Source organism: Neopsephotus bourkii, unplaced genomic scaffold (assembly GCF_033783945.1).
Source record: "Neopsephotus bourkii isolate Nb327-2 ecotype Australia unplaced genomic scaffold, CSIRO-AGI_Nbou_v1 NB_1749, whole genome shotgun sequence".
Classification (NCBI taxonomy): Eukaryota; Metazoa; Chordata; class Aves; order Psittaciformes; family Psittacidae; genus Neopsephotus; species Neopsephotus bourkii.
Window position 1 is genome coordinate 6,676,694 of NW_026902223.1, and position 15,522 is coordinate 6,692,215.

Consider the following 15,522-nt stretch of genomic DNA (forward strand, 5'->3'; position numbering starts at 1 on the left):
CTAAAGGTCTCTGGCAACAACAGAAGGGCGGTTGTTTGCCAGCACAAGCACCTTTCCATAGTGTAGGGGTAGGTGCCAGCCACTCCATTTGAGACTCATCCAGCTGCCTCAGAACATCTGTTTTAGAAGGTACAAACCCCACATAATGAACCCAAAATGTTGATCAGTATCAATCACTGTGGGTTCAAATGCAGCAACTCCCTATTTCCCTGCCTGCAGGTTTGCAGGGAGCTGCTGGGATTCTCCAGGGAATCCCCCACCATGCAGCTGATCTACCTCTATAACCTCATCTACCTCTATAACCCTCTATAATCTCAACTTACCACTGTGCTCCTCCGGTGGCTCTGCACAGTGAAGTCAGGGCAGAAGAGCAGGTCTGTGACAGCAAGGAGCAGTGATTCAGCCAGGGGTCGGGCATTTTCATCATCTTCATCTCCCTGCAGGTAGAAACATGGAAGGGTGTTGTCAGCCCAGGTTAGCAAAGAGCACACAGGAACACCAGTGTAACACAGCAAGAGAAGATACACTCCTGAGGAACACACAGGGAGGCAAGAAGTTACAAAGGAACAATAGGGACAAAACCCAGCCTGTACAGGAAAGAAATTCCCCCCTGGAAGGTGATGACTAAACAGGAATAAGCTCTTTAATGACACCAAACTGAGCAGACAGAGATGTTGGGGAAACAGAAGAGTAGCACTAGACCTTGACAAGTGGAGATGCTTGACTTACTGGAGACAAAAGGAAAGGGAACCATTGACAGAGAAGTGGGTTTACAGTCATAAAGGAAGGTGACTAGAATGGTGCACAGACAGCGATAGGAAGAAGCCAGCCAGCAGCAGTAAGGTGTAAAACCCCTTGAAGTCCTACATGGCAGCCCAGAACTGGAGGTGACAGAAGCAGGAGAGGCTGCATGCACCATGCAAGGCGCTGCCTAAACCTGCCATGGCAGAGGAAGCATGGCAGCAAAGAGGATTTTGCCCTCTCCAGCATTCAAAGCAATCACTGGACTCATGCATGGCTACTCCTCTGCAGCCGTTGCCAAGGGAAACCTTTCCAGATCCTGCTTCTCAAAGAGCATCCTGGATGGGAGAACTTCCCCACCACACACTGGTGCTGCCGGGAAAGGCAGGGAGCAGGAATGGCAGGAGCTTATCTATCCGAGCCAGACCTCTGTCAGCCTGCACACAACACACAGCTCTTCAATCACAGCAGGCAGCTAAGGGAGATAACAACCTGTGTGGCTGCCTCAGCAACAGCAGGAAGACTACTGCCAAACAGATCCTGGATGTAAGGAGAAACCCAGACAGCATGGATGGAGCCAGCACAGCAAAGATGCTTTTACTTGGGCTCTCAGTCTAAGATGAAATGATAAGCACTGGAGTCTGAGGGGATTTCTTTTCCAAGAATGACCTTTGCTAAGATCACCTTGGCTGCTGGAAAAGAAGTACCTGCAGGCTCTGGGTACCACCACATCCAAAATGGTGACACACACCAAACCAACAGACCAGTACATAGCACAGACTTCCTCACAAGAGGGAGGCTCCCATGATTCTGGAGCTCTGCCATCCATCACTGCACTATGGAGCACATGAAAGATAATTGCAGAGACATTTACTAATGTAACCATCATCTTCCCCTTTGGTTCCCAAAGAGAAATCAGCCTTTAGACAGCAAAGCTATTGCCTCTAGATTAGATCTAGCCCCAGCTTCCCTTAATGTCTCTGTTATTCATGCCAGGCAGCTGAGCCAGCCTTAGAGCTGCTTCTGCACATGGTTAAAGGACAGAGCACACTGAACCACATCAGCTCCTTGACATCCAGAAGGTACAAACAGCAGGAGGGTTCACACGTGCGCTGGGTTGGATCACTGTAAAGAATGCTCTCTTCTAGGTGCTGAACAAGGTGGAGAACCAGCAGTAACAACAGCCTGGCTGGATCAGAGCTCCAGGCACCCCACGTTCCTTCCCAGAACAAGCTCCTCCATTGTTAAGCCTCTTCAGCACTCCCTGGCCCCTGCAGGGATGAAAGGATGGACAACCACCACCCTCCTGATCACAGATCACACAGCAGAGCAGCAGGGCTAGCAGACTTCCTGTTCCACCACCCAGACCATCGTCCCCTTGAAGTGGCCTCAGGCAAAACAGATTAGAGGTGACAGGCAGAGACAGCTCAAGGTGCAAGCTTTGTCCTGTACCAGCCACTGCCAACCCTTCATATCCATCCCCAAAGACACTGCAGTGCACTGAGCATTCGGGGAAACCACACTCGTCAGTACAGCCATGCTGACCTGCACGTTCAGGAACTCATATGAGAGAGCTCTCTATGCACAGAGAGGCAGCTGCTGAGGGAGCAAGCAGGCACATATGTATTTCTGGCCTAACTCAGCTCTGTTTTCAACACTGCTTCTCCTATTTGCAGATCCTAAAGCGGTTTCATCCCATTCCTCTGAGAGACACAGAAGAGCACCATTGTGCCTGCTCTCCAGACAGAGACGTAGGCAGGTTCAGAGCACCCCCTAAGGTTATACAGTACCTAATTTTTTAATCACTCTTGCTCAGTTATGGGCTTCACCTCTGTGGGTACACTCCCAGTTAAAACTGCATCACTCAGCTCATAACAGAGTATTCAGTAATGATGCTGAGAGCTTCTCTGGCACTGGTTGCTTTAAATGTGGCATTGTAAAGTCAGTGGAAACTACACTCCATTTCAATTTGACATTAACCTTAAATCAAATTTAGTTAATGGAACAAGGTCATTTCAGTTAAAGTCATACAGCATCTAGTACTGCTCTCATGTTCACACTCCAGTTACGCTGGAGAAGCCTTTCCTCACATACCACTGCTCTCCTACAGCTACAACTCACGTGAAATACTCAGATGATGCAGAAACAAAGCAGCTGAGGGTGAGAGGAAGAACAGAAAGAAACAAAGGAAATAAAAGAACTTAGAAGGTGTCACCTGATGTTTGACAGAATAGAAATAACTGGAATAAAGTTGCTCCCAAGTGTGTACATAGGGTCTAAAGAAAGAAGAGTAAGTGCTAAGAGACAGACCCCTCCTCGGCCAGCCCCAGGGACAGTTGACCAGAAGAAACCTCTCCAGTCTGGGTCCTCAAAGATGTAAGGCAGGATGCGGGTGAGGAGCCGGCAGCAGTTCAGGATGATCTGCCTCTCCTTCTCGGTGTGGCAGCCACTCTCTGCTCCCTGCACCAGCTTCTCCACAGCCTGAAGGAAACGAAACCAAGGCAGGTACACAAGTTAGCAAGAGTTGGGCAGGTCTGGCCTGCTGGTGACACCCTGAGAGTTATAAGCAGCTCTTGGAGCCCGTTTTCTCAGGGTTCAATGGTACAGATTCTGCTGCTGTTTGAAACACTGCAGAAATAGGGGTAATATTTAGCCTGGAGAAGAGAAGGCTGCGTGGAGACCTCATAGCAGCCTTCCAGTATCTGAAGGGGGCCTATAGGGATGCTGGGGATGGACTCTTCATTAGGGACTGTAGTGACAGAACAAGGGGTAATGGGTTCAAACTGAAACAGGGGAAGTTTAGATTGGATATAAGGAGGAAATTCTTTCCTGTGAGGGTGGTGAGGCACTGGAATGGGTTGCCCAGGGAGGCTGTGAATGCTCCATCCCTGGCAGCATTCAAGGCCAGGTTGGACAGAGCCTTGGGTAATATGGTTTAGAGCGAGGTGTCCCTGCCCATGGCAGGGGGGTTGGAACTTGATGATCTTAAGGTCCTTTCAAACCCGAACTATTCTATGATTCTATGACGTTAAAGAGACCCTCCTGAATTTCTGCTGTGCCACTCAAAGAGACCTCACACACCAGGGTTAATCCACACAGCACATGTGTCACACCATGTGAGACACAGCCCCAGAAGGCTCCTTCCAGCACTGCTCCATGACACCACACACTGAAAAGAGCAGATCAGATTAATCTCAAGCACACGAGACCCAGGCAGAAGCAAGGCACAGCACTGTGCTGCACGGCGTGAGGTGCTGGCAGGCAGGGGAAGATGGCACAGAAACGGGTCTGACAGCTCTGTATGTGCTGTTGTGATTACAGCAGGAACCTCTCCTCATTCAGGAGGTGGGAGCAAAGCTGCTGCCTGTGACTATTTAGTGTACAGATACAGCCTCCAGCACAGTCTGTCAAGGCCCTGCTGCACACGAGGGTGGCAGCCCAGGTTTCCTGTGAATAGGACTGGTGCTCTGGAAAGAGCTTCTGTGTTGAGTCTCTGCAGCCCACCCAGTCACTGCCGAACCCACCAATGGAGACAGCCACTGGGTCTTCCAGAACAGGCTGTGGGGTCTTTATCAGGCACCAACCACAGTCCCAGGAGGCAGCAGCAAGAGGTTTTACCCACACACAGCAACAGGCAGCTCCTTCCCCCAGCAGCTGCACCCACTCGCTCTTACTCCCTGATCCCAAGGGGAAACAGAGAGGGAATGAAAGCCAAAGCATTTACCAAGGATTCACCTCATTGCTTTTTAATTCATGAGGTCATGTGTTCTGCATGTTTTCCTAGCAGGCTGCTTGGGTCACTGCCTGCCAGCCTGCACCACTGCATTAATGGGTGTTTAAATGCTGTTTGTGGAGCCTCACTTTAGCCATACACTACTCCTTGACTGAGCTTAACTATCCTTTCAGGCCCATTTATGACTCTGGACAGCCTGAGCCTGTAGCTATGACTGCAAATGACATTTCAGCCATGCTCTTGTGCTCTCCATGACCATGCAGCATTGCTAAGTCCAGCGGCACACTGCACGTGGCACAGTGTGGGGAAAGCACTGCAGGAGTCTGCAGGCTCCTCTGACCCTGATATCTGAACATCCAGGCCTCCTGGATAAGCTGCTCTGCAGTCACCAGGTCGCCCAACACATCTGTTTCCAGTAGGGAGGAAAGCCCATATTTTAGTCTTGGTTTGGGGGTATAAAGGACACAGAATCAAAGGGGTTTTGTGGTCAGAAGAGGTCTCCTCAGCCCTTCTCTATTCTCAAGCTGCTGATGCCAGAAGCCAGGAAACAGCACTAGGGAAGAATTATTCCATTTTCCCTCATTTTTGTATTCTTTCTCAAGCATCTACCACAGGCACCTGTGTGAGGCGTGATTTTAGAGCGAGGTGTCCCTGCCCATGGCAGGGGGGTTGGAGCTTGATGATCTCGAGGTCCTTTCCAACTGTAACTATTCTATGATTCTATGATTCCCAATCAGAGGCACCTTCAGTATGATTCAGGGGGTTTTGACCACATTTTGTAGAGCAGAAAAGAAAAACAGTATGGCAACAACCATTTTAAACTGGGAAAATGCCATTCCAAACATTGCCAGTACTACAGATTCGAGGCTACTCTCTGCAGGGCTCAAATCAGACGCATGGTTAACACCTGCACTTTCCCAGGCAGAGGAAGTCTCAGGCTGTTGCTCACCAGCTTGACAATTTGCCAGACCTAGAGGGTAGGAAATGTGAGTCCACGTGCCTTGTGCTCCACACAAGGACAGGGCAACACCAGAAGCAGCATTCAGGGATGCATTCAGGAAAAGAAGTCTTAAGATCTCCCTCAGACTTCATCCACACACCCATACAGTGACAATCTCCACACCCCTCTGTGATCTGCCAGCTTGAAGTAAGGAATAAGGCAGCACTAACCTTACCTTATAACATAAAGTTGCCAAGTTTGAAGGTGATTCTTCTCTCACTGCCCGGATCTCTGCAGCTGGTACAAGGGCAAAGACATCCTGCACTGAAGTAGCTGTGTCTGCCCAGAACTGGTCCCAGAAGGCATCATCTGTTGCCTCCACAGGCTGTGGAGAGACAAACGTGGTTATAGATGCAGAACTACCATTCTATGGAGTCCAAACAGCTAGGTCAGGTATACCAATGCTCTCACAGCTCTACTACCTTCAGAGCAAGCCAAGGATAACCTGAGCATGCACTGGAATTACTTCTGTTGCAACCAAAGTCTTGAGGAAGCAGTCAGAGACATTTCACATGAGGGCACGGACAGAGATCTCACAGAACTGACAGACCCGCCTCGAAGCACTTACAGATACAAGGGAATTGGTCTTTCTGAATCAAATATTTATAAGGAACTGGACTGTGCAGCTGAGTGCTGCCAAGCTTTGTTCTTAAAAAGCACTAAGTGTGCAGTTCGAAGAGAAAGATGGAAGGAGGAGGCTGATACACCAAAAAAAGCAACCCATTTCAGACCTGTGGTCTGAGAAGCTCACCCCGCTCTCCATGTCTGGGAACACATCTCTTCCCACTACCTCTTCTGGCTCTGCAGGTGCAGACAACCTTCTCTTTCATCAGCACTGCAGTCCCCTTTCCACAGTGGGAGGATGAGTATTCTCCTCAAGCCCACCCTGAGACCCCACTACAAGGGATGCTGGCTGTAAGGCTGGTCTGTTTGCAAAGCCACAGCTGGAAAGTCAGCTCAGCACATCCGGCTGCAGAGCCTCCATGTGATTTCTTCCTCCAGCTTCTTCCTCACTGTGTGGCATCTACTCAGAAAGCAAAACACTGCCAGTGACAACTGGGGGTCAGGTTATATGTGGCTGAACGAAGAGGACTGGATCTTACTTTGCCCTTTATGGTTTTGTAGAGCCAGAAAGCATTCCAAGGTGTTCAAACACAGGGCCAGCTGTGCCTCCAACCCTGCGGAAGCACACTGATGACCAGCACTCCTCAAAAGGTGAAAGCACCAGCACTGTTTGCTGAACAAGGAGGCATTTCCATTACACAACATCTCAGGCATCCAAAGCTCTGAATAATCAGGAAAGACTTAACTTTTCAGCCAGTTTAAAACAGAGCACAGCTCTCCCCATCTAAATGCTAATACTTGCCAAGAGATAGGCATCACTCAAACAAGCATGGGAGCACTCATCCAGCCAAAGGGCGGGATAAATACCTATTTATGCCAAGCAGCAGGAAGGAGATGAATCTACAATAGAAGAGGAAAACTGAAGCTTTTCCAGTGTTTCCCCAGCCATGCTGAGGCACAGTGGTAGATCAGAAGAGCCATTCCCTTGGCTGGAGATGAGGGGCAGCGTCCTCCCTGCAAGTGCACCAGCTCCAAAGCAAAGAGCAGCTCTCTCCCAGCTGCAGTAACCAGCACTGTGGATGGATCTATCGTGTCAGATGGGAAAGGGGCAAGAAAATGAACATGTGTTTAACTGAAACAATGCCTGCTCACTCCCAGCCCTGCTGCAGCAGGCACAAAATGTGCCCAGCTCTCTGCTGTTTAAATGCAGCTAAGACACAAGTCCAGGGAGAACATCACAGCCCTGGCACTGAGAAGTGCCCTAGCTCCCTCTTTGCTATCACCTCCTGAGTTAACAGCCTTTGAGCACGTGTCACTATCACTCAAAGGCCAAAACGTGAGATGGGCAGGTAGCTGCCCCCAAACTGGTATAGCAGGTTACAGCCCGGCAGCTCCCTGCCTTAACGCTCCACCGCTGCCGAGGCTGCTTGTCTCCTGTCCTGGTCCTTCCAGCCACGCAGCAAATCCACCCAAGAGACTCTCCAGTCTTTAAAACCTGAAAAAAGCCACACACGCGTTTAGACATCAGGCAGGAGCTCTTCCCTGTGAGGGTGCTGAGGCGCTGGCACAGGGTGCCCAGAGAAGCTGTGGCTGCCCCATCCCTGGCAGTGCTCAAGGCCAGGTTGGACACAGGGGCTTGGAGCAACCTGCTCTAGTGGAAGATGTCCTTGCCCATGGCAGGGGTTGGAACTGGATGAGCTTTAAGGTCCCTTCAACACAATCCATTCTATGATCTTTTTAAACTGCTCTAGTGCTGAAACCCTTTTCATTTCATCACCTGTCACCAAAGCAAGTTCCCACTAAGCCTTCCCAAGGGAAAAGCAACTTTTTCCAAATGGTTCAAGATCACAGCTCCTAAGAGGGGATCTAGAGGAAACACCAAGTGTTCACAGCCTGACTTCCAGCTTCCTGAGTGCATGAATCATAGAATCATAGAATAGTTAGGGTTGGAAAGGACCTTAAGATCATCAAGTTCCAACCCCTGCCATGGGCAGGGACACCTCACTCTAAACCATATTACCCAAGGCCTCATCCAATCTAGCCTTGAACACTGCCAGGGATGGAGCATTCACAACCTCCCTGGGCAACCCATTCCAGTGCCTCAGCACCCTCACAGGAAAGAATTTCTTCCTTATATCCAGTCTAAACTTCCCCTGTTTCAGTTTTAACCCATTACCCCTTGTCCTGTCACTACAGTCCCTAATGAAGAGTCCCTCCCCAGCATCCCTATAGGCCCCCTTCAGATACTGGAAGCTGCTATGAGGTCTCCACGCAGCTTCTCTTCTCCAAGCTGAACAGCCCCAACTTTCTCAGCCGATCTTCATACAAGAGGTGCTCCAGCCCCTGATCATCCTCGTGGCCTCCTCTGGACTTGTTCCAACAGTTCCATGTCCTTTTTATGTTGAGGACACCAGAACTGTACACAATACTCCAAGTGAGGTCTCACGAGAGCAGAATAAAGGGGCAGGATGAAGGAGCCGCACTCTTCCTAACCTGGGCATGAAATGCTTAAGTGGAAGCAAAGCTACTTTGCAAACCTCACCTCTAATCGGACTCCTCAAAAAGAACCAAGTATTTGGAAATCCAATCTCTGCAACGCACAAAACATCCTAGACTTCCTACATCTCCTTCCAAACCTGGTACCACAACCCTGTGTACAATCCCCACATGTACCCACTGGCTGCCTGCCACAGCCACTCCCACTGACAACAGGGAGCAGCAATTGCTGCTAATTGGAGCTCATGCATAACTAATGGTTCCCTCTCATCTAGAGGGGAAGCAGAAACCATTTCCCACCAGTAGACACAGATCCTTTACCTCCTGCTTGCCTCAGGCCTGCTCTGAGGTTGAACACAGCCCTTGTTTTACACATGGTAACACAAGAGCTAAAGCAGATTGAAGGACATGGTCTGACTAAAAGGACACAGCAGTAGAGAAGCATAGCTGCAACACTGGGTGCTGCAGCCACATTAATGTCATGTCTGCCATCTTGGCAAGCAGATGATGCTAAAACACTGTTTCTTTCAGCTTTAATAGCTGCAGCAGTCAGCTCCTCACCAACAGATGGTATCCCCTGTACAATGCTGGGCCACGGATTCAGTACTGAGTCACTCACATCCCCACAGCCCCCCTGGTTTAATTAACAGTCTGGCATCACAAAGCTACTCCCATCCACATAATATTCATCTCCTTGATAGAACATTAACGGATGTTTCTAAGCTGCTTGTGTTCTGCACACGGCATCTCTGGGGATCTAAATATCCATTTCCTCATGCTGAGCTCACACAACTGCCCGTATGTAGCTCACAGGAAGGGAAATACAGAGACCTAGAACAGCCTCGTTCACCAGCTATGGATATCTTCATTTGGAAATGTCAGGATTTAGTTACAAGCAGCACACGCTGCAGTCACAAATCCCACAGCTACCCTTGACAGTGCTTTAACCAGAAGAGCTCACGAGGAGCTGAATCCTCACCAGCAATGGTGTGAGCTGGGGTCGCTGCATCCTCCAGATCAAGGCAAGAAGGAGACTTGCCTTCAGTTCACCAGGACAATGTGTAAAGACCTCCCACCTGCACGCTGGCCACACAGAGGTGGAACAGGTCCTACTGGACACCTCCAGTCTTTGTTTCCCAATAGTTATAAATGTTGGGTTTCAGGTTCTTTAAAGCACACCACACATGCTGTAGGAGCCAGAAAACAGTTTGCAAGCACCTTGCCAGTTACTGAACAGAGAATCACAGCCCCAACAGGCAATCCCCAGGCATCCAGCAGGATACCTCACAGGAAACAGGAACACAGAGTGGAGCTGACCATGTCCTATAAACAGGAAAAGGTCCTGAGGCACAGCCTCCCCCATTCATTACTGTGCTCAGCCTGACACTAGCACCGCCTTCGCTTTCCCTTTCAGACACAACCACGCACAAACTCCAGCAGGGTGAGTGTTTGCACTCTCCTCCCACCCAAGAGATTCCTGCATCTCCACCTTTACACCAAATCCCCATTCCCAAGAATTCCTCCAGCAGGTCCTTAACAGAGCACTCTCCTTAAACCAATCCTGACCTTGCTGCAGACATCAGCAGAGAACCAAGGGGAGAAGCAGCCATTAGTCTTGTTCACTGTATTCTCTTCTTTCTTGTCTACACGTCAGCTGAGCATCCCACCAACCGAGCCAATGTAACAAAATGTGCAGGGCAGGGACTTTCCTTCTTCCACAGCCCAACATCAGAGCAGATCCCTCATCCCTTACCGGGGTTTCTAGCCAGTACTACCCAAGGTCAGATATGTAACAGCAGCAGGCTCCTTTCCACGCCAAATGAGGCAGAACTGTGCGGTGTAATACTGACCAGAGAGTCACTCCTGCAGCACTTGGTAGAGCTCTAGCAGATGAGGCAACCCTGCAGGGCCAATGGATTAGTTTGAGGCCATTCACACCTTTGTACCACCTGCTTGTGGTACTGTGCAAAAGGAAAGGCTGAGGACAGATTTACTCATAACATTAATACCCAGCAGGATTTCCCCCCTGCTGTCAACGACAGCAGCCCCACACAGACCAACAGTAAGCTTTGCTGCAGGATCTTTGCAGCCAGCAGTGCAGAATCAAGGACAGACCCCACTCGAGTGTGATGCCAGTTCTCTGCCCCCACAGCAGACAGTGTGGCAAAGGGAACCGGAAAACAGGATTAGTGCAAGTCTGGCAGTGAAAGCCCAGGATGAGTGTCAGCTGTGTGCAGTGTTAGTTACAACACTGCTTTTAAACCAACAACTTTGCTTCTGATCAACCTGAGACAAGCCTGAATATTATTGGCAATAGGCTGCCAGAAGCCTCCAAGCACAAGATGTACTTTTATCAGGCCCAAATTAACAGCCTTTCCACATCAGAGAGGGAGAAAGGACTGGAGTTTGTCCCTCATGGCTGATCCTTCCTGTCTCTTTAAAAGCAGAGGCATAGCTAGCACTAAATTCAACCAAGCTGCTTCACAAGATCACAATTTCTTATCTTCCAGTCGGTTGCTTGCAGAAACCATTTAATCACCAACTGGCAAGGAGAGAAAACGTGCTTCCCAGCAGGCTCCCAGCTTCAGTTCCCTGCTCCACCACTGACTGGTTGTCATACTCACATTCTATGCTCCCCTTCGCCTCTTAAGGAGACAGCATTTTCATGGGCAGTTTGGGAGGGCTCACACTTTCTCTGCGATAAAGCACACCTGGTTTGTTATTAAAAGGATGGCCCCATCAATTTAAAGGTGTGCAGTTTAAGGCAATATACAATATATAAAAATCCTAAAGCCCATTCCTCCATGTATCATTATAAATATGCGCGAGTAGCATAAGCCAATTCCTTCCTCCTGGTACTACTGAACTACTGCCATTTTCTAATCAATGAAACCATTCTGAACTTCACATCAGTGGCAACAGAACCTTCTCCAGTGAGTGAACGGTGCTTTCTGCTCAGCTTCCTCCCATCACAGCCTTAGGAAACACCACACAGCCTATTACTAAGCTCAGGGTTTCATGTTACTGATGATGTGACACAAACCTATTTGTCCAGCTCCCCAACGTCAGAGGAGAAGGCTGCAGCAAAGCAGATGCGGTGCTGAAGAAGCAAGGTGTATCCTGAGCCAACAGCTTTGAAGCACTTGACACTACCCACTGCTGCACCTGGGTTTGAACCCAGGGCTCAGCAGGAGGAGGTTGCTGCTGGTAGGAGCTCCAAAGGCTCCAGCAGAGCCCAGGCACACATCCTGCACAAGCAAACACCGGTGCCTTTCTACACTATGCAAATATGGGAGCGCCACCACCCCACCCTTGCTCCACATGGCAGCTCAGGCTCACCTCCACCTGAAACTAATCCAGCCAAGAATGAAGCTTTTTCCTCCTTCCTTTACTTGGGGCCCCAGGGAAACTTCTTTCATTACACACGGTCGATAAAGCAGGGGAGGGGACCACTCTCTTCTTGGCTGGCAATAGGAAGGATTGCCTCATACAGGATTCTCTTTGTGAACAGCAGGCTGAGAAGGTCCCTATAGGCTTGATTTCCCCTTTAATTTCACCTTACACACTTATTTCCCAGTGGAGGAAGGATGGTCCAAAGCTGAGGGCACTCTGAATTATTTGGCATCCTATGGAAGAATCCCTTAAAACATTTATTCACTCACTTCTCTTTTTGCCTAGGGATGTTGTAGAACATCTGCAGCTGAAGGCTGTGATGAAGATGTTCACAAAAGCCCCTCCTGAGTGATGCAGACAGCGGTGATACTGCTTTAGAAAGTACAAACACAGCTTCCCAACGGCTCTTCCAGCCTTAATATCCATGGTTCATTCCAATTCTACCCTTGAGTTTTCACAGGTTTTCTCCTGTTATCCCTTTGCACCCATCCCTTTTCTTCTGAATTAAGGTTTCATTATGGCAGGGGGGGTTGGAACTTGATGATCTTAAGGTCCTTTCCAACCCTAACTATTCTATGAAGTACCTTTTTGCCATCGTCCCCAGGTTTTCCCAGCAGCTGTTACTCCCTCCCTGCCTAAGGTGGATCAGAACAGCAGCTCTCAACTTTAGCTCATAAGAATCTGAGACATAATATCTCAATAGAGCAAAATCCCTCTGCTCCTTAGACAGAAGGACACTACTCATTGACTACCCACATGCTGCCATCACTGACTCCCAACTTACACATGAACTAGTTCCGAGGACATGGCAGCATCTGTTAGAGTGCTGGGCAGCCACCTTCCTTATGCATATAACACATACAGACAGCCCTGACTGCCATTCACTCAATTCCTCTCCTCTACAGCAATAAAGCATCAGTTCACAGATGGAAGCTGCTTCTGCTGCAAAAAGCTCTCCCATGGATGGCCAGCAGCCCTTTGAAGAGGCTATTACCCAAAAACAAGGCTCACCACCAATTATTCACTGGGAAAACAGCAAATACATAAAGGGAAGCGCCGGCAAAGCGGTGATGTAAACCTGCAGCTGAATACATTAAGGAGCCGTGGACACCTCTTCCGACAGCAGCATCTCAGCCTGCTGCCACCACAGCACGGGCTGTCACAGCGCCGCGACACAGGCACGGCCCTGCCGGACCCCATGGCTGCCCCCAGGGGAGCCCGGCCCCATGGCGGTACTCGTGTCCCTGATGGGGCCAGCCTGCCCAGAGCCCCCAGCCGTACAGCAAGGCCTCACCGGGAGATGGACCAGAGCCAGCCATGGCTGAAGGCCCCCTCCCTGTTGTCACCCCCAACCCGCACAAGGAGCTCACACCGGGCCCTTCCCTCAGCACCGGGCCCTTCCAGCCGCCTCGCAGCCGGGGGAGGCCGCGCCGCAGGGCGGGCGGCTCCCGACATGGCGGTGTCCGTCCCCCCCCCACAACCCCTCACCTCACCTCACCCACCGCCCGACATGGCGGCCTCACCTGGGTCTTGGTGGTGAGCTGGATCACCGCCTTCCTGAAGTTGAGCTTGGAGTCGGCGCTGCCCATGGTGGGCCCGGCTCGGCGGGCAGGGCAGGGCTGTCCCCTCACGCCGCCGATGCCGCCGCTCCTCCTCGGGCGGCCGCTGCCGCCATCCCCCGTGCCCTCACCGGCCGCCCTCCCCGCCTGCCTCCCTGCTGTCAAAGCCGGCCTCGCAGCTCCGGGCCCTCCCTCCCCTCCGCCCGCATCCCTTCACTCCTCCCTCGGCCGCGGCTCCACCTCCTCCAGGCCTCCCTCCCGCCCCGCGGGCTCCCTTCTCCTCCTCCCTCCCCATCGCCGCCTGCAGCCTCTTCCCTACCTCCATCCCCATGGCCCTGCTCCCCCTACACCCTCCCTCACCGTCACTCCATGAGGCCCCAAGGCAGAGCACGGCATTCCTCACTTTCCCCCCCTCTTCCAGCCCTTCCTCACTCTCCCCTCTGGCTTAAGCTCCCTCTATGTCCTCCCCTTCCTGATGTTCCCCTTCCCTTCTTCCCCACCTTTTGCTTTCTCTCCCCCTTAAGCCCCATCTTGCCCCTTCTCCCGGCATCCTTTGTCCCCTGCATCCCCTTTGCTTGGCTGCGCTCAGGGCCAGACCCTGTAACAGCTCCAGAGATCCTGGTCCCAAGCATGGATGGTCTGGAAGAGCAGCAGGATGCTGGGGAATGGCCGGCTCCAGCAACCCTAGTGCTGGGTTGAAACAGGCCAGGAACAGGCAGGATTGTAACAAGTGCCCTGTGCAAGCACTTTGTAACCAGCTCATTGCACATAGCACTCATTAACCCTAATGGAATTCTACCCACCTGCAAGGAGAGGTGGGTTTATAACCCTGGGGACGGGGGATTCAGGATTTGGCCCTCACTGTCCACTTTAAAGCAGCTCTTCGAGGCGATTCAGTGTTTGCTTTGAAGCTATCCCCACTGCTTTCTGCACTGAATGGCAAGCAGGGCTTCTGGGTGTCGCTACGTTGCATTTCCCATGCTCAGCCCTGCAAACCTCCCTTCTTCAGAGGGAATGAGGTAATTCCAATGGGTTTGGCAAAAGAAAGCAATCTGCTCACTCCCCAGCTGGGGCAGACTCTGGGAATGCTCATTTGCTGGCATATAACCTGGGTGGGAATCACCAGTGTTTGACTGTACTGAGTGACGGGTCAGATCTGAGACCTCCATGTGAGATCTACAGGAAAATGCTTCCCCAATATCGTGTTGCCTGGCTTTTGCTGCCAAAGAGCCAAGGGATCTGCATCCAAGCACTCACCCATATGCCAACACTACACAGATAAATGCAAATGATTTCTAGTTAGGAGCAGAACCCTTCTCCCAGGCAATTCTTTTGCACATTTAATAGAATAGCTTGGTTGGAAGAGACCTGCAAGAACCACCATCGAGTCCAACAGCTTCAGAGCTGACCCAATGCATGCTATTAAGGGCATTGTCCAAATGCCTCCTCAACACTGACACAGGCAGGAGAAAATGAAGGGTTTCTCATTTCTGTATTCAAATTGCTTAGAAAAAGCTCAAGGAGCCAGTCAGAGGTGGCTTTCACACACACCCCCCAAGAGTGCTTGATTACCTGTGCTGAGTTATAAATGCCAGGTTAAAGGAAACTCCTCAATCCTGGTCTGCAACCGCATTAAAGCAAAAGACTTCTCTAAATTTGGGAATATACTGATGTGTATTGATGTGATTCTGGGATGTATTGATATTAATGTATAGAGAGGTCTATGAGAGGGAAAGGGAGTGGAGTAATCTACTACTTCTCTTTCATTCCCTGCTTCATCTCCCTCCTCTGCTGCTGTACCCATGAGCTCAGTACCAGCCACTGCTTTAATCACCCAGGGGCTCCCAGCTGCCTGTCACTGCTGCACTGGATGGAGTTTTCAGACATAGATCCCATCTTTTCTGGATGCACAGTCTGCTGCTCTTGTGTGAACATCTTCTATTGCCTTTCCTGTTGGCAGCGCTGCAAGGTAACACCATCCAGTAAAAACCCAGGGGTTCCATCACACCAAAGGCAAATAAACACTAAAAGATCAT

The 15,522-nt window shown here is 50.6% G+C and overlaps 1 protein-coding gene across 1 annotated transcript in view; it reads right to left on the reverse strand.

Annotated features, from left to right (window-relative positions):
* The window catches only part of HID1 (HID1 domain containing), a 29,186-nt gene extending 15,503 nt beyond the window's left edge, over positions 1 to 13,683 (reverse strand). The window contains exons 1-4 of the mRNA XM_061376957.1: positions 13,451 to 13,683; positions 5,650 to 5,799; positions 3,052 to 3,222; positions 324 to 437 (exon numbers count right to left, since the gene is read on the reverse strand). Coding sequence (XP_061232941.1) covers positions 324 to 437; positions 3,052 to 3,222; positions 5,650 to 5,799; positions 13,451 to 13,516 — 501 coding nt within the window. The 5' untranslated portion in view covers positions 13,517 to 13,683. The remainder of the gene's footprint in view (positions 1 to 323; positions 438 to 3,051; positions 3,223 to 5,649; positions 5,800 to 13,450) is intronic.
* Positions 13,684 to 15,522: the final 1,839 nt, after the last annotated feature.